The following is a 19152-nucleotide window of genomic DNA, read 5'->3' on the forward strand; positions in this document are numbered from 1 at the left end:
AACACAGTTTGACACATTCACCAAACATTTGGAGACCATATTTTATGAAGTTCCAGGCCAAGCCTCTTGCTCATTTTTCTGTTGGGTTGTCTGTCTTTTTCGTATTGATTTTAGACTAGGAATATGAGTTCTTTGTCAGATACATATACTGCAAATATTTTCTCATCTGTGGCTTGCCTCTTCACCTTTAAAATAATGCGTTTTGATGAAGATGTTCTTAATTTTATTGAAATCCAATTTATCAGTCTTTTTGTTCCTTTCCCTATACCATTTCTTTCATTTCAAATGCCTTTCCCTCTCTCTTCTCCACTGTCAAAAGAGCCTTTTTAAAATCCCTCAACATAGTGGTTCTACAAGAGCTCTAAAAAAATTCGAATGCATGAAGCCTGCCCTAGGCTAAATCAGAACATCCGGAGGGAGGCCCATGCATTGTTATTTTTAAAAAATATCCCAGATTATTTTACTGTGAAGCCATGGTAAAGAATTAGTTACAGATTCAGTTTCTCCCTTCTTGGACCAAATGAGAATTATTTTTTATAATTTTTTTTCTTGAATGTTTGGTCTTATTCCCCTTACTAAAATATGTTTGTTTAGTTTAGCAACAATGTTTTTCAGTATTCTTTGATTATCTGAAGTGCTATGTAGATTGTGATAAGAAAATAGATGCCATTTGTGAGGACAGTAACTAGAATAGGTAATTTACATAATGTCACCTCAGTTAATTCTCTCAAATCCATAAAAGAAAATATAATAGATTGAATGTTTGGTGTCAATTCTTTACTTTCCTATTGCAGTGTAATACATTCACACCTTTGCCATGACGTCATAGTTGACAAAATGTGCTTCTTTGATCCTTGACTTTGGACTTGGGCATCTGACTTGCTTTGACCAATGGCACGTTAGCATGTGTGACATAAGCAGATTGGAAATACTCTTGCAAGTTGGGCTTGCCCCGCTTTTCGCCATGAGAAGAAAATTCCTCAGGCAGCCACTGGTCAAATAAGAATGGGAGACGTGCAGCAGAGCTGCACCCAACCCACAGCTTGGAGCTAAGCCCAGCCTAGATCAGTTGACCCAAAGGCTCATTAGCAAGAAATGAATGTTTATTGTACTATGCCATTGAGTTTGGGCTGGTTTATTACACAGCAAGATCTGACTAATACAAGCAGGTTACTGGAATGCTCATTTTATGAAGGCAGAAATTGAGGTCCCAAGAAAATGACTTGCTCAAATAATGTGATAGAGCTTAGATAAAGACATGGTTTCTGTTGAGTAAACATATAAATACCGAATATAAATGAATATCAGTCTAATTTAATAAGTCATATATAAAAACTGCAATGATCATTTTTCATCCTATCAAAATAAGGTAACTATTTCATTTTATCTGAGAAGCAGCTTAATTTCTTTTAGCTAGAGTTATCTGTTGCTATCTATATTTCTATTTATAATAGGCTGCTGCTACCCAAAAACAGCTTAAGGTAGTGGCTTAGGGAAGTCTGAAATTTTTCTTTAGAAATTGTTTTCTTATAGGAAGATTTCTTAGTCTAGATAGATCCATGGAATTGGAATTTTTTTAAAAAACACTTTCACTTTCACTATCCACCACCTGAAATGTATCATGTCCTTCAATTATGTTGTAAACAACAAACCACAGTAGTAATAGCAGTATATAGGACTATCATGGAGAGGAATCACAGATATTTTTTATTGCATTAAAATGGTAGCAGATATCTAAAATATCTCAAAGTATATGTCCATCCTACTCAGAAATCATGGTAGTCATTAGAATCACCACTAAATATTCTTATTTAATGCATGAATAAAGAAGTCCATATATTACTATGTCACACATTTGTGTTTTAATATTTTGATAGGTTTCCTCTATTTTGTGTTTTATGCATTTAAAACATTGGTCTGAGAAGGGGTCCACAGACTTTGCCAGATTGCCAAAGGGCTCCATGGTACAGAAAGGGCCAAGAGCTCCTAACTTAAAAGATCTATAGTCTTTTCAGAGAACAGAATATTTTGGACAAAAACTTTATTAGAATTTTGAATGGTGATTTAAACTGCTTTCTCAAAAGTGCCTTTGCTTAAGTTCCCAATAATTTCAAACTGGCAAAACTCAAATTAATGTGTACTTGAAATTATACCTGAGGAGCAGAGCAACTAATATCAAGCTGGGCAGAGCCACTATCAACTAGAGATTCAAAAGAACTGAAAACGTCTTTGAAATTATAAGATTACATGTTAAAAAAGACATTTTCAAGCATTTATTTTACATCAGCGGTTTTCAGCCTCAGCACTACTGACATTTTGGGATGGATAATTTTTTAATATGGAGAGCTGTCCTGTGTAATGTAGGATGTTTAGTAACATCCTTGCTCTCTATCTACTAGATGCCAGTATCGCCACCACCCACCCACCCCCACTCCTGCTCCCAGTTGTGACAACCAAAAATGTCTCCAGACATTGTCAAACATCCCCTAAGGGGTAAAACTGCCCAAGTTGAAAAACATTGTTTTACATGATAATTTTTAAGAACATAGTCTATTGAATAAAATGAAGGCAACTTGAATGTACTAATTTGCTCATTATTCACTCCAGAGATATTTATTGTAGTACCTACTATGTGCATAGAATTATACTAACCTCTAGTGTTATGCCAGCTTCCAAATAAAGGAATAGTTACATAGGATGAGATTCACCCCATTTTGCTGAAGAAGAAATTTATATCTTAATATTAGACTATGATTTTTTTTCCAGTGTAATGAGCAATTGGATATGCTTAATATTTATCTTTTATTTTTACTTTTTTTTTTTTGGTGACAAAGATTGGCCCAGACCTAACATCTGTTGCCAATCTTCCTCTTTTTGCTCAGGAAGATTAGCCCTGAGCTAAGACCTGTGCCCATCCTTCCTCTATTTTGTATATGGGATGCTGCCACAGTGTGGCTTGATGAGCAGTGCACAGGTCCAGGCCCAGGGTCCGGGACCGTGAACTCCGGGCCACTGAAGTGGAGCGTGTGAACTTAACCACTACACCACTGGTCCGGCCTCTTTTTTTCCAAAAAGCTACTACCTGGCTGATGAGGTTCCTCAGAGAGAGCAGACGTCCGTGAATCGCAGCTTCATGCACAGGAGACCAATCAGACACAACATCTGTATGGAAAGGGAGAAATGGGTTACAGCCTACTAATGCACTTTAGACCCGGAAACTCATCCCTGCCCGTCAATAAGAGCCTAATGGGTCTTACTGCACAGAGACATTGGAGTCAATCAACCAAAACTCCCAACAGGACTTCGGCATTTCTCCTCTCTATTGAGGTTTCTTGTACATAGATTATTTGAAATGTCTAGATAGCTAAAGAAAGAACTACAGTCAACGTCCAAACTGAGGACAAAAGAGGTGGACTGGAATGACAAAGTACTGTACTTCTGCTTCCACACTGGTTTCAAAGGCAAACAGTCTATTTAGTTAAGTGAGAGCTTCACTAATCACCAGCATTAGTGTGTTAAGCTGTGGTTGCCAATCTACTTGCCTGCATGAAATACAAACTTTGGCATCTCAGCAAACAGTGCCGTATACTAATAGTAGTAATCCCGTAATTACATACACCATTAGGTCTGGAATAAAATCTAAACAGAACCATATCTATTTATGGATTACCTCTTGTCCCAATATCAAGCACAAATCAGAATCCAGTCTGACCTTGCAACAGGGACATTATTTACCTCCAATGGCAGCATGCCAATGTGGTTAAGAGAAAGCTCTGAATTCAGACCCACTTGGCTTCTTCTGAACTGTGGGTCCCTGCACAGGCTCTGAGCTTCAGTTTCCTTCTCTGTAAAGCAAGGACAGCAATATACTTCCCCATGGCTCAATACTATTAGCTACTATTATTATCCTGTCCTAACACTAAGCAGAGAGTCTTGATTCCACCCCGTAATTACTGCTATTTAAAGTAGCAAATTTATTCTACAACCATATGGAAAGAATACACATTCTTAGAAAGGAGGCCTGTAAACCCTATCCCAAAACATTAAATGTTTTTCTCTCTCTTTCCAATTGAGTGTGGATGTAACCTGAATGAGGCATAGACCTGAATTTTTCTCATCTCAAGCTGCGTTTGATTTCCAGAACAAACAAAGGCAGGAAGTCAGAGTGTGAGGAGGCTCGTCTGAGCTTGCTTCAGCTCCACCTATGCCTGCCTGAGTAAACACGCCACATACAAACAAGGCAGAATGGTCTGATACCAGTCACGCCTTGTAAAGGGACTGGTATCTCCTAAGAGCTGAGAAGACCTGGAGAACCAGGGTGGTTACTAATGACTTGCAAACCGAAAGGCCAGAAAGGAGGAGGCTGGAAACCTTTGTACTTAACACATGCTGGCTGAGGTCTGCCTGCTACCTGGAGCTATCAATGCCCTGGAAAATCTTTCCCAGTGAGCAAATTACCATCCTTCCAGATGGAATCATGAAGCATTTAATAGGTAAAAGGAAGTTGAATGAGCCTGCCTACACACTGCCCATCCAATGCTTTCCTTACACACTGCCCATCCAATGCTTTCCTTCTGGGGTCACTAAGGTGCTTGAGGCACATTAAGCAAAATGGCTTTTCCTACCTCCAAAACCTTAAGCTCAGTAGGAACCTAGCATCCTCATAGCATTCTCTGAGGTTGCTAATTCTCTCAGGAAAAATATTGCTGCTTCTAGGGCTTGGAGCCTACAATCCAGACTGTAGATATAGAAAGATTTCTCTCCCAATTAGAATTAAAAGGACGACTAATTCTATCCTGTTGCTGCTAATGCAAGATACCATCCACACAAAATCTTGAGTGAGAAGAAAGAGCCAAAAATTGAGAAAGGTTTTAAAAATCAGTTTTAAATAGATTTGCAAATGTACCCTAATGGATCACCATGTGTGTGAATGATTAATCCATTTTTCCTTCCAAGTGCTCAGCTGCTAAAAAATATAGCTGCCTTTCTTAAAGCTACCTCAGATAATTCGAGTTGACAGCCTAAACAGTCCAGGCAGGTAATTGGTGTCCTAAATTGTAACTCTGTTCAGATTTCATAAAAACAATACAATTATATTCTCAAGTATAGACAAAAATGGGCTTTACTTTATATTCATTCATCATGGAACCGTCACTCCTTCTATTTAGGATAAATAAAGAATTATGTACTTCTCAAAGAGGAAAAAAATGCTACCTGAGGTTTGGTACCCCTGCTTTAGAATGTATTTACAGTGCAGAGACTGCCTGTGTCTTTGAGAAACACAGGGTGTTGTCCTGGTACATAGGTATTGGGCGCTGACAATCTTTATCTGTCTTTCTAACAGCTTTATTGAGTTATAATTCACATACTATACAATTCACTCATTTAAAGTGTACAAGTCAATGGTTTTATTTTTTTTAGGATTGGCACCTGAGCTAACAACTGTTGCCAATCTTTTTTTTTTTCTGCTTTTTCTCCACACATCCCCTCAGTACATATTTGTATATTTTAGTTGTGGGTCCTTCTAGTCGTAGCGTGGGATGCCACCTCAGCATGGCCTAATGAGCAGTGCCATGTCCGCGCCCAGAATCCGAACCAGAGAAACCCTGGGCTGCTGAAGCAGAGTGCACAAACTTAACCACTCGGCCATGGGGCCGGCCTCCAATTCAATGGTTTTCAGTAAATTCAAAGAGTTGTGCGACCATCACCACAATCAATTTTAGAACATTTTCATCATCCCAAAAAGAAACCCCTTGTCCATTAGCAGCCACTCCCCATTTCCACTTCCCCCTGTCCCTGGCAACCATTGATCTACTTTATGTTTCTATGGATTTGCCTATTCTGGACATTTCATATAAATGGAATCATACGATATGTGGTCCTTTGTGACTGGTTTCTTTCACTGAGCATCATGTTTGAAGGTTCATCCACCTTATAGTATGTATCAGTATTTCATCCCTTTTTATAGCCAAATAATATCCAACGTATAGATAGACTGCATTTTATTTATTCATTCATCGGTTGATGGACATTTGTGTTGTTAGCACTTCTTGGTTAATATTAATAATGCTGCTACAAACATCCACGTACAAATTTTTGAGAGGATGTATGTTTTCAATTCTCTTGGATGTACACCTAGGAGTGGAATTGCTGTATGATATGGGAACCCAATGTTCAGCCTTTTGTGGAACTGCCAGACTAGTTTCCAAAGCAGCTATACTACTTTATATTCCCATCAGCAGTGCATGATGCTTCCCTTTTTCATTTAAAGTCATTTCAGACTAGGGTTTGGCAAGCCTATCAGAGTGCCCCTACTCCTGCTTAGAAGAAAAACTTGGGTTCTTGTAAAGCCAAAATTCATCTCAAATTGATACAAGGACTTTAGCCTCAGCATGCCTCTGAACAATTGAGTGATTATGTAAAAACTTAAAATTGTGACAACAGGTAGGTTCATATTTTTCTAGCACTGATAGCATGGAGATATACACACACACACAGTTTAGCAAACACCATAATTTGCAACATGGATTAGTTCACACACACTCTTTAGCTCTTGAAAACACTGAAGAGAGAGCTGAAAAGTGCACCTCGAGTGATCCCTCCTGGGAGGATCAGGGAGATGTTTCTCCAGGGTTTTCCAGAGCCCACACTCCAAGCAGGCAATAAGCTACAGGCTCAACACATGTGCAATTAAACCCAGAAGCAGCTTTGCCTGCCTTCCTGCTAACTAGAGACAGCCAAATAAGCAGGAAAAGGGGACTATTCCTTCCATAACATGGAAATGCTCACAGTAGAAGACTGTGGATGAAGGGGAGACTCAAGGTCACAATCTCCTTTTCCAGTGACCCCAAAAAGTCTTTGAAACTCAAGGGCCATTATCTGTATACAACACATCATCCAAGCCCTTGGTATACATTAAGGATTCTTCCCCAACATTTGTTCAGCCAGGCTCTATTGGTTTTACTGCCAAAAAATACATCCCAAATGGAGTCACCAGCAATGCCACAGATACAGTAGTGTAGCTCATGGTTAAAATGGGGCAGGGAGCTCTTCTAATGAAACTGCTCCACAAGTTCTCCAATTAGTGCCATTAAACTTACCTTTCTTTTAAATTGAGTCTCTGTGAAACGCTGCAGTACATTAGGAAGGCTGCCATTTCATTTTTATTGCAATTTCTGGAATGATTTTTAAAATTTCCATTATTTCAGAAGATATTTTAAATGCACTAATTGGTCCATTCTGAAAAGAGCTATTAACGAAGCTCTGAGAGCCTCCAGTGAATGCTGAGCAGTAGCATAGATCTATCCATCCTGGAAAACATTTTGCAAGGTCAAGGGAGGGAAAAGGAGAGGTCGAGTCGCTCTGAGAGGGCAGGAGCACTTGTCTCCAGTCTTTGGGACATGATAGGGTAGGTTCAGTGGTGCGCACCAACACTGAAGAGGATCTGGGTGCTGTGTTTACAACTATAGTGGATCTTGGTTGAATTGCAGGACAAACAAAAAAAAGGAGGAAGAGAAACAGAGGCTTGCAGTCAGAAACAGGGAAATAGAAAGGCTCACTGAGGCAACTCTTGGGCAAGTCGGTCCTGTCCACTGCAATCTGTTCTCTAGTTCCATCAGCCAGCCTCTTCTCTCTCTGTCTCTCTCTGTCTTGGGCTGCCTTCTCCATAGGGACCTCACACCATCCCCATTCCATCTGATCAGACAGGTTTCCCCCAGAAAATTCAGCCCTGCCAAAGCGCCCCAATATCTAAAAATCCACCATAAGAGAATGAAATTATTTCCTTTCCACACCTGTTCTTGCCTGTCTTCTGTTTAAACGTGAATATTCTCTACAGGGTGCGCTTAATTTTGTGATGAAGGATATCTCTCTACAGGTGTGAATCCGCAGGCAAAAACCTGAAGGATAGACACTAAAAATGCGAATGGTGGTTACCTGCTCAGTAAGATTGTGGGTGGTTTAGTTTATCCTTCAATGTATTTCCCACGGTTTCTATAAGTAGATTTGAATTCGTTTCCTAGGGGCGCCATAACAAAGTACACAAACTGGGTGGCTTAAAACAACAGAAACTCACTGTCTCATCGTTCTGAAGGCCACAAGTCTGAAACGAAGGTGTTGGGGCCGCACTCTCTCCAAAGGCTCTGGGGAAGAATCCTTCCTTGCCTCTTCCAGCTTCTGGTGGTGGCATCGATTTTGCTGTTTCTTGGCTTATTACATGCATCACTCCAATCTCTGCCTCTGTCATCACATGGCATTCTCCCTGTCTCCTCTCCTCGTCTTACAAGGACACCAGTCATTGGATTAGGGCCCACCCTGATCGCATCGTAACTAATTACATCTGCAACGATCCTCTTTCCAAGCAAGGTCACATTCTGAGGTATTGGGGGTTAGGGCTTCAACATATCTTTTGGGGGAACACAACTCAACCCATAACAAGGTATTTTCAGAAAAAAAAGACATTGTTTTCCTGCTCCTGGGGCAGAGGAGTCAGGCATTAAACAAATCTTTATAAAGAGTTGGCTGCCATCTTCATGTCCTTTCCTCTCTTCCTCCAGAGAAGGAGAGAGAGAAAAGCCTGCAAGTGGAGGTGGGGGCAGCCACGTTCCCCAAGACGAGCCATACCTGGGCCCTATTTTCCCTCTGTCCTGGTCCTGGGCCAGGGGATATGCTTCACCTGAGCTAAGTTTCTCCGCATGGTCATTTGGAAACAGCATTCTGAGTGTTTCACATTCCGCACTTCACCAAGGTCAAGACTTCAAGAGCATAAACAAATGCAATCCAGCTACAATCGAGGTTCTGCCCAAGGAGCAGGACTGATGCCAAGCAGGGAGAGAAAGACGCCGCTTGGGTAGGGAGAGGGAGAAAATCTGGGAGGACTTTGTGGGGGCAGTGGTTCGGCTGGGTGCAGAACGTGAGTAGGAGTTCACCAGTCAGAAGAGGAGAAGGAGGAGGTAGGAGAGCAGAGTCCTGGCATCTACCTTTGCAACTTCCACTTCTTTGAAAACTTTTCTCCCCTGAGTCCCTGTGGAATTACAGCATTCAAGTCTCTTCCTGCTTCTCTGTCCAACTCACTGGTCCTATGGCCTCGACTGGAGGCCTGTCCCAGGGCTCCATCCTCGGCTCTTAGCTCTCGGCCATCAGACAGTTTCTCGTTTCCCAGGATTTCAGCACAGCCCCTCTGCAGAACATTCTACGGTCTCTGATTCCTGTCCTGTAGTCATTCCCCAGCCTCAGTCCCATGTCCTCATGCTGTGCATTTGGCATCGGCACTTTTATGATCAAAATAGAAGTCTTTGTCCTCCCTTCCTCACTCTGCTCCCAAGCCAGCTCCCTTCCCAACTACTCTCTTTCCTAGCCCTCTTATCTGACGTTAATTTAGGATCGAAAACTTTACAATTTTGGCTGCCTTCTCTCCACTAGCCCCAACATTTAATCAAGCAACATGGCCTGAGTTCTCTTTCCTTTGAAATTCTCACTCATATTTCCCCTTTCTCTGTCATTTCCAAGTTCAATCCAAATATAAGCTTCATGCTTGGGATTAGTGCAGTGGCTCTCAAAGTGTGGTCCCCAACCAGCACCATCAGCATCACCTGGGAGCTTGTTGTAAATTCAGATTCCCAGGCCTCACCCCAACCTACTACTGCATCAGAGACTCTGGAGGTGGGGCCCAACTATTTGCATTTTAACAAGCCCTCCAGGTGATGCTAATGCATATACAAGTTTGAGAATCAATGGATTAGTGTGAGAATTTCCCGTGATCCCACCACAATCCATCCTGACTATGGCTACCAGATTAATTTACTTACAGTATTCATTATTGCCAGGTCTCTGCTCCAGAACCATCAATGGCTCCCAATTCCTTGCCTTATGAAGGCTAAACTCCACCTAGCTTTTGAAGCTTCATTATCAGGTTCCATCTCTCCAAACTCGTTCTCACTAGACTTCCTAAGACACTCCACATTCTAGCTGTGACAGTGTGTTCAGTTTCTAAGCACCATACCTTTGAGTGTATATATGCCTGCTCACCACGCCCCACACACACACCCATTCTGCCCCAACCAGGGCTGGATTAGGACCTTTAGAAACTCTCAACAGTGAAAAGTGGCTGGCACAATTTTCTCACGTGGAAATAAAAACAAACATAATACTTATCTGTACAGTAATCATGAGGGAGTCAACCAAATTACTGATTCTTCCCCATATTGATTGGTTTTCAGCTTCAAAAATGTATTTATCAAATTAATTTTTAAAGGTGATTTTTGGTGCCACCCACTCTGCTTTCTACTGCTCCAAGTTTGTGCTCAATAGGTCTGATCAATCCAGTCCTGCCTTTGTGGATCCATATCCCACTCACTGTTGAGTGCCCTGCTCATTTCATCAGCAAAATCGGAGAAACGAAAGAATGAGCAGTCTTGTGTGCTCAATTAGTCAGAGGGAAGGCATTTTGTATTTTAATTTCTTCTGTTTTTTTACCCTTTCAGCACCTGTACAGTAGGAAATTAATAAGTCTAGCTGACTGCAGGGTCCCTGCTTATTGACCCTTTGATTGACAAGTGGTACAGGCAGCCTACCTGGGTGCTAAATATAATAATCTCTCCTCTAATGCCTATACCCATTTTTCAGAATCCTTTCAGTTAGCAGGCACCTGCTGAATACTCACAGGAAATGACAGTTGCCCAGAGGCATGAGACTCTCTACATTAGCAAAGGCACCACCTGACAGGTGAGACTCATACTGGTAAGACACGTCCCCAAAGTTTAAAAAAAAAAAAAGACTCCTTTTAAACTGAATCAATCAGCGCTCAATGTTTGAACATCATTTATTAACCCAGCCCCACCTAAATGCCAAATACGTAAGACCTTTTGATGAATGTTTTAGCAGTAAAAACATTCCTATTTATAAGTAACCCTTAAACCTCCAATGTAATGTAAGTGATACATTTGATCCACAAAGAATAATTCTTTGGAGCTGAAAGCTGAAGTTTTTACTGGAGAATAACCAGCAATAATTGACTTTGTATGGTCTATAGGACTCTGCAGATAGAGGTGTACACACTTTTGAACAACCATGTAAAGGAAATATACCAGTAGGCCGTGGACATCTGTCCAGTAACTGCCCCATGGACACACCTCATGAAGCCACTGAAATTGCCCAGCCCTCTTCTCTCTTCTCTCCTAAGCACATTAACCAACCTCCCCAGCACTCTGACGCCACATCCCCTTGACTCACCCCCCATCAATGGGTTTGAAAGGAGCCTGGTGTCAGGAGGGTCTCCTGGCCTCAGGGGCTTGCTGCCATTCCTGCCCCGTGGTTCGACATCCATGGTGCTCTCCTGGGCTGGGCAAGCTCCACGCTCCACTTCAGTTGCTCAGAAAAGTCCAAATTCCATGCTCTCCCCGCTCTTGGGAAATTCCAGGGCTGTGGCTGGCTGAGCTGCACCGTCCTGGTCAGACGGTGGAGAACAGCCGTCTGCAGCAGAGAACAGAACAGGCAGGGTAATCTGAGTACTACCTGTGGTCAGACAGACAAGCACACACACAGACAGGCGCGCACACACGCACACACACACACACGCATGCTCCACCTAGCTGGCTGGAGGCTGGCCAAAGCCCCACAACAGCCCTCCAGCCCCAAGTCTGCACAGTTGCTGATGTCACGTCCTTTCCAAAACTGAGACCAATCAGTGTGGAAGCCTTGAGGTTTATCAGGAAGGAAACTCACAGTTTGTAACTTTTGGAGAGCAAAGGGAACAGGGTAGGAGTGAAGGAAACAGCTCCCCTGCTGCAGTGTTGTTCACCCTGCTGGGATCCGTTTGTTATTTGGGGCTTCTTGTTGTTGAGACAAGCCCCAGAACCCAAGAGCTGAGAAAGCTGGTTTTGCAGAAGCCCTGCTGAATTGCTTGCACAGCAACATGCACAGCATGCCCTGGCTATCTGCACATGTGGTTTCAATTTTTCTGGGAGTTTCTTATGGGAAAATGTGTCTATATGTTAGAAAAATGAACCTTTGGAAAGAAGTTCTATTTTCTTCCAACTGCAGGGATTTCATTAAATGTCCTACTTCACCCCTCCTCCACACATTATATTTTAACTTCCAAATAATTAATGGTTGCTAATGGAAAAATGGATTGCTGGGTGGCATGGGGGCGTGGAAGAGACCTGCTGTCTTTCTCCTAATTGTTAATTATATAAAGTTTTACTTTGTGAAGTTTTCGCCTTGGGTTTTGTACATGTGTCCTTCAGATAAACCTAGTTTCCCCACAGCCCTGGGTGCTAGTTCAGGCTGATGGCCACCCCCAGACTCCTGCTGGTCCTCTCTTACAGGGGGGAAGGGGAGTTTTCTTCCCCATTCCAGGGGGCTCTCAGTTAGTCTCAAGCATAGTCTGGCTGTGAAATGATTGTAGATCTTTTTTTTTTTTTAGGAAGATTAGCCCTGAGCTAACATCTGCCACCAATCCTTCCCTTTTTGCTGAGGAAGACTGGCCCTGAGCTAACTTCTGTGCCCATCTTCCTCTATTTTGTATGTGGATGTGGGATGCTGCCACAGCGTGGCTTGATGAGCAGTATGTAGGTCCGCACCCAGGATCCAAACCCACGAATCCCAGGCCCCCAAAGCAGAGGGTGCAAACTTAACCACTATGCCACTGGGCCAGCCCCTGTTCTATGCTTTTTACACTTACTTTGTCTTGGCAATCTTTCCATTTCAGCATCTATAGCTACGCCCCTTTCTTTATACACTACTGCATAGCATTATATAGTGTGCTAAAAGGATTTCATCATTCCCCCTAATGATGGAGGCAGAATGTTATCATTTCTTCTATTACTACAAAAATACTGCAGTCCGTATTTTTGTACATATGGCTTTGTGCAAATATGCAAAGATTTCTGGAGAAGAGATTCCTAAGTGTGGAAATGCTGGGTCAAATGTGTGCTCATACACATGGGATAATCTCTATAGAACTAAAAACATACAGAGGTGAGTACAAGTCAAACTGGAGAATTCAAATGAGATCAGTGCATTGTATCAATGACGCTTTCCTGGTTGTGATACTGCACTACAGTTTTGCAAAAAGTGATCATTGGGGGAAACTGGCAAAGCTACAGGAGACGTCCCTGTATTATTTCTTACAACTGCACGTGAATGTACAACTATCTCAATACAAATTTCACCTTGAAAAAGAGGCTCTTCACTTAAAATTGAGATAAACACTGCCAAATTGCCCTCTAGCTCTATTTGCAGACTTAACCGAGAAGGCCGTAAATATATACATCGTCCACCACTCCATCAGGACAGATTTGAAGAATGATAAAACTCATATTCGGCAGAGAGGGAGAAATTTCCTCTCAACCTAGACTGGATGACAAGGAGTTCAACAGAGGGACGCAGTGGGGAAGCTGGATACCGTCGCCATTCTTTCTGAGTAAAATCTTCATAGTACAGCTTCTTTATTTATTTTTAGTTAAATTCCAAGAAGATAAGGTTTCTCCCTATTCAAATTTAGGTTTATTGTCCAAAATGACAATGACGAAGATGTCCAGGTTGTTGCCTTAGTACCTGGGAGGGATTTAATCAGCTTTTAATCTTCTCATTATATTTATAATGTGGATCAACACTTGTGAATAGGAGGATGGGAACTGATATTTTTGGACTGTTTAACAACATTCTAGTCAGGAATTAGAAAACCATTACGAGAGGAGTTCGTGTGTTTTAAAGGATCTGTATGAGGATAAAGTTGAATTACGTGTGTATGAGCTGTGATTATACGGAAATAGGCTGGCTTACAACGAGCCACAGGAGAAAAACAATCTTCCCAACTTCTAGTCAGTCCTCTGTGTGTCTGCACGTTCAGGAAACTTGGCCCAGGTTAGGCTAGAAAAAAGAATTATGGCTTGCAGCAGCAGTAATGCCATGATCATCCCTTATCAGGTGCAGTCTCAACACCAGCCAGCGCCTCTGCCCCGCCCCTCACCTGGATGTCCCTGGCTGACATCACTCATGAGTTATGAGACTCTCCTCCTAAGGTCTTGGGGGGCCTTGAAAGCCACCTCCAATCAATCAAAGTTGGCTCAGGAGCTGAAGCTTCTTGTCATTCCAGCTGGCAATTTTTCTAGCACAAAACCTTTAAAACCTAAAAGGTGCACATCTCCTCTGATAATTTGGGATGGTCTGCTGTTTCTGCAAAATCCCTATCTGTTTCGGCTGTCCGCGCATAACCGGCTCTGCATGCTAAGCTGTCTGATGTTGCTACTTTAGAAAGCAGTCATTCATTCCCACTCCATCTAACGGTACAATAAGATTCAAACAAGCATGTGCTTTTAAAAATCTGGCATAATCTAGTATTCTTGAAGAAACAGACAGGCAAATCAAAATTGAGAGAGAGTCTACATAACAACGGGGCTGGACTCTTCAAAAATGCCAGTTGTGTGAAAGACAAAAGTGCGGGGGAGGCTTTCTAGGTTAAAGGAGAATAAAGAGACTTGATAACTAAATACGATGCTTGACCCTTGATTGGATCCTGATTGGGGGGAGGGGGACAAGACATAAAAGACATCAATGCCACAATCGTGGAAACTTAAATATGGACTTACATGGGATAATCATAGTGCATCAATGTCAAACTTTCTGCATGTTATCCTGCACCACAGTTAGGAAGATACGAACCTCTGCGTTCTTAGGAGATGCATGCTGAAGTGCTCAGCACAGAGCCATACGGGAGCATTATGCAAAGGCAGTAACGAACATCCCTATGTAAACAGTTTGCACCAAATAGAAAAAGTTAATGCAAGTTCAACAGTCAAAACACATGAGTATTTATCAAGCTCACGTTGTCCGATCCATTTGCAAGCCATTGTCATTCCTCATAAACCCAACAGCCACATGTCCCAGAACCGCAGGCTGTGGAAACACTGTTCTCATTGCACAATTATGCAGTGTCATAAAACAAACAAACAACAGCCTGTCTTTATTAAAATTTTTGAGATTTTGGTCATCGTGGACTTTTTTCCTTAACATTGAATTTTTTAATATTGCACTAAAATATTTATCTGGATGACTGAGTTTTTCTTTGCCCCCTTAAATTTTTTGCCTCACTCACCTCATCCTATCCTAGCCCTGGTGAAGAATCGTGATGTCCACAGTTTACTCACAAATGGTTCATTTTTTTAAATATTTATATATGTATTAATTATACACGGGCTTACATATATACATATATATTATATAGGCCTGAGTACATATGTATACACATATACATAGCAAATGTGGCATGCATAGCGTATGTAGCACACATAAGCAAATGTGGCAAAATGCTAACAGTTGGTGAATTGAGGTAATGGACACAAAAATATTCATTGTATTATTCTTGCAATTTTTCTATAAGTGGGAAAATTTTCAAGATATAACAATGGTGAAGGAAGAAAAATTAATAAATGAAAATTAAAACCTGGTATACACCTTTTATGGGTTAAACTCATGTTAAAATAGGAAGCTGCTCTTCTGAGTATGACCCGGTATTCATCCTAGTACAGATTCTGCTAAGGGAAGGAGATGATATATTCCATATGCAAATGTCCATGCAGGAGCAGCCCCTGGCGATGATTTGCAATGGGAGAAAATATGAGGTCCTCCAGCGCAGAAAGCACCCTCCCCTGACGAGCTGTGGTTATTCAACGGTTCGTCCCTCACCATGACAGCTTCAGGCAATGTCTCTGAAGCGTCAGCTCTTCTCTTTGTGTTAAGCGAATAAAATCTTTTCAGCAATGAGCATTGTTACTGAAAAAAGAATCATCTGTAAACCTCAGGTTTGTCTGACATGGCAATACTAGACATATCAGGGAGAAGAATTACTTTGGGAGAAACAATTCCTTAATAAAATATGAACAAAAAACTTAGAGATGTTGAATGACATACCCAACCTTTTAAATAATTTAAGGGATTTTGAAAGAGTTGAGGCTTAAACCTTCAAGTGACACAGGAAAGCTTTTTTTTTAAATAATGGGTCAAGGCAGATGACAGATGCAGTCAGATAAATGATGGATAGACAAATAGGTGATAGACAGACAGACAGACACATAGTATATAGATAGGTAGATTAGATGTCTCTATATATAGACAGATGGTATATGGATAGGTAATATTGGGTACTTGTTTGGTTATGAAAATGTTTCCCTTAAAATGATTCATTGTACGGGCTGGCCCAGTGGCATAGTAGTTAAGTTCATGCGCTCCACTTTGGTGGCCCAGGGTTTGCAGGTTTGGATCCCAGGCACGGACCTATACACCACTCATCAAGCCATGCTGTGGTGGTGTCCCACATATAAAATAGAAGAAGATTGGCACAGATGTTAGTTCAGTGACAATCTTCCTCAAGCAAAAAGAGGAAGATTGGCAACAGATGTTAGCTCAGGGCCAATCCTCCTCACCAAAAAAAAAAAAGAAAAAAAGATTCATTGTATATATATTTTTTAAATTTTTTAAACTATTATTTTAAATAGTTTTCTTTTTTTTAAGTTGACTTTTTTTTGGTAGGGAAAGATTTGCCCTAAGCTAACATCTGTTGCCAAGCTTCCTCTTTTTTTTTTTCCTCCCCAAAGCCCCAGTACATGGTTGTATATCCTAACTGTAAGTTGTTCTAGTTCTTCTAAGTGAGCCACTGCCACATCATGGTGACTGAGAGAGGGGTGGTGTGGTTCCATGCCTGGGAAGCAAACCCAGGCCACCAAAGCAGTGAGAGCACCAAACCTAACCACTAGGCCATCAAGGCTGGCTCTAAATAATTTTCTTAATCAGTAAATATCACTTCTGAAAATCTTCTAAAAATACTTCAAAAATTTTAAAATGTACAAAAAATGAAGTTCACACTAGTGTTATTTATAATAGCAAGAAATCACAAATTAAGTATCCAACAATACAGAAATAGCTAAGGAATACAATACAACCATTTTAAAAGGATAGTTTCAAACGGTTTGAAACAGAAAATCATTACAGTATAGTTTGTGGGAAAAGCAGGAATCAAAAATACTTTTATAATAGCATTGCTACATTAAATCAGGCAAAGAAACAAACAAAATAAACATGATGTACTGAAAATACACTGAAAAGAGTCACTAAAACCTTAACAGTAAAAATGAATAAATATTAGATACATGCATGAGCAGTTCTTTTAAAATTCAGGCATCTTGCCAGGAACCTTGCCTAATCACCTCACCTAAAACAGTAGCTCTCATTATCACTCTTTACCCTAATCTGCTTTATTTTTCTTCTTATCACTTCCTGACATGATGATATGTATGTATGTGTTGCTTATTTCCCATTGCCTCCACTAACACATAAACTTTTCAAGGGCAAGGACCTCATCTATCTTTTTTACGGCCTCAAACAGTGTGTGGCACTTAATAGATGCTGAGTAAAAATGTGTTGAATGAGTTCATTGGGAAGTTATCCTAGAGCACTTCAAATATGATTGAAATTGTAAAAAATTACACCATTTTGGGGATGAAATATCCCACATCCTGTGAAAAATGAAATAATCTATATTAGTGCTAAGAACCCCCAAAAGCAAGCAATATAATGTCACATAAACCAGATGATTCCTCTGATGGTCTGATTCTAGCTTGATGGAATGTAGGGCTCGAAGGGAATTTAAAGTCTACGTCGTATCCAATCTCTACATTCATAAATCATAGAACATCACAACTTCAAGATGCAGGGATCTGGCCCTGTTCTGCATCCACATCCTTCTGGAACCGGAAGATCGCTTCTGGTGAGTGGTCTCTTGGGATTCAATTCAGGATTAGAGTGCCCCCTCCACGTACACACCTACCAGAGTTGGGAGGTCCATACAAAGGATTCGTGAAATCCATGGTCTGCAGTTTCAGAAAGTGGATGGAGCAGCAGGAGTCTCAAGTTCCTTGGGGCCACGATGGACTGAGTATCCTAGGACATCCTGGGGCTTAATACAGAGCTCAGACATTCAGCAAGATTCAGGTTGACCAAAAACGGCACTCAGGAGAGCACTTGGAAGATAGAAAGCCTCCAATTCCTGAACGTTCTGATATGTATTTTAATTTACCAGTATTTTCCTTGAAAGTTTATGCCTTTGATATTATGCTTAGAATAGACCTTCCCTTTCATGTACATTTATGAACATTTTATTCTAGTATTTTACAGCATCATTTAAAATGTTTTAACATTTTTTTAAAAAACAAGATTTGTTTTTGGAATATTATGTAAAATAAGAATTTAACCTTTTCCTCCCAAATACTTAACTAATTAAGATTAACTTATTTGATATTCCAAAGTTATGAAAATCAGAAAAAGATCTAGAACAGTACTAACATAAATAAAATGCTAGCCACGTGTGTAATTTAAAATGATATTGCAGTCACATTAAAAAAGTTAAAAAAGTGGACTTAATTTTAATAATGAATTTTATTTAACCTAATATATTCAAAATATTCTTTCAATGTGTAATCAACATCGAAATTATTAATAAAATATTTCACATTCTTTTTTTGTACCGAATCTTCAAAACGTGGTATGTATTTTATACTTACAACATATCTCAATTCAGCCTAGCCACATTTCAACTGCTCAATAGCCACATGTGGCTAGTGGCTTCTGCACTGAACAGCACAGATTTAGAGCAGTGCTGCTCAACCTCAGCACTATCGACATTTTGGACCTGATAATGCTTTGCCATAGGGAGCTGCCCTGTGCATTGCAGAATGATTAGCTGCATCCACTAGATGTCAGTAGCATCCCTCCCCCAGTTGTTGCAACCGAAAAGGTCTCCAGACTTTGCCAAATATCCCCAAGTGAGGGTAGGGCAACATTGTCCCCAGCTGAGAATCAAAGGTCTAGAAAAACTAGAAAAAAAATATGTTTGGAATGAATCTTAGGATCATCTGAGAGAAAATTTTCTTTTCACAAGTTAATATTACCATAGTCACTGAACCATGACAGTAGTACTTATAATAATTAAAAGTCTATTCAATTTCCATGTTCTAAATTCACAAAAGGAAGGAGGAGAGGAAGGGGGAGGAGGAGTGCTGGCGTACAGGGAGAGAGGTGGGAAGAAGAAAAAGGAGAGGAGGAGAAGGCTGTTTTTCCAGTATACCTGTGTGCTTATTTTGGGCCCCTGCTCACAGAAAT

The 19152-nt window shown here is 40.8% G+C and overlaps 1 protein-coding gene across 6 annotated transcripts in view; it reads right to left on the reverse strand.

The window, feature by feature from the left end:
* ASB9 (ankyrin repeat and SOCS box containing 9) overlaps positions 1-14744 on the reverse strand; it is a 34326-nt gene extending 19582 nt beyond the window's left edge. For 2 of the 6 annotated variants that reach the window (XM_001489813.5, XM_070256951.1), the window contains exons 1-3: positions 14589-14744; positions 11230-11469; positions 3083-3162 (exon numbers count right to left, since the gene is read on the reverse strand). In XM_001489813.5, the coding sequence (XP_001489863.1) occupies positions 3083-3162; positions 11230-11323 (174 nt within the window). In that variant the 5' untranslated portion in view covers positions 11324-11469; positions 14589-14744. Of the gene's footprint in view, positions 1-3082; positions 3163-9806; positions 9989-11229; positions 12578-14588 lie in introns of those variants that run through there. The other 4 variants (XM_070256950.1, XM_070256952.1, XM_005614003.3 and 1 more) reach the window with 3 other exon arrangements.
* Between the last annotated feature and the right edge of the window lie 4408 nt (positions 14745-19152).

Source organism: Equus caballus, chromosome X (genome assembly GCF_041296265.1).
Source record: "Equus caballus isolate H_3958 breed thoroughbred chromosome X, TB-T2T, whole genome shotgun sequence".
In the NCBI taxonomy this organism is placed as follows: Eukaryota; Metazoa; Chordata; class Mammalia; order Perissodactyla; family Equidae; genus Equus; species Equus caballus.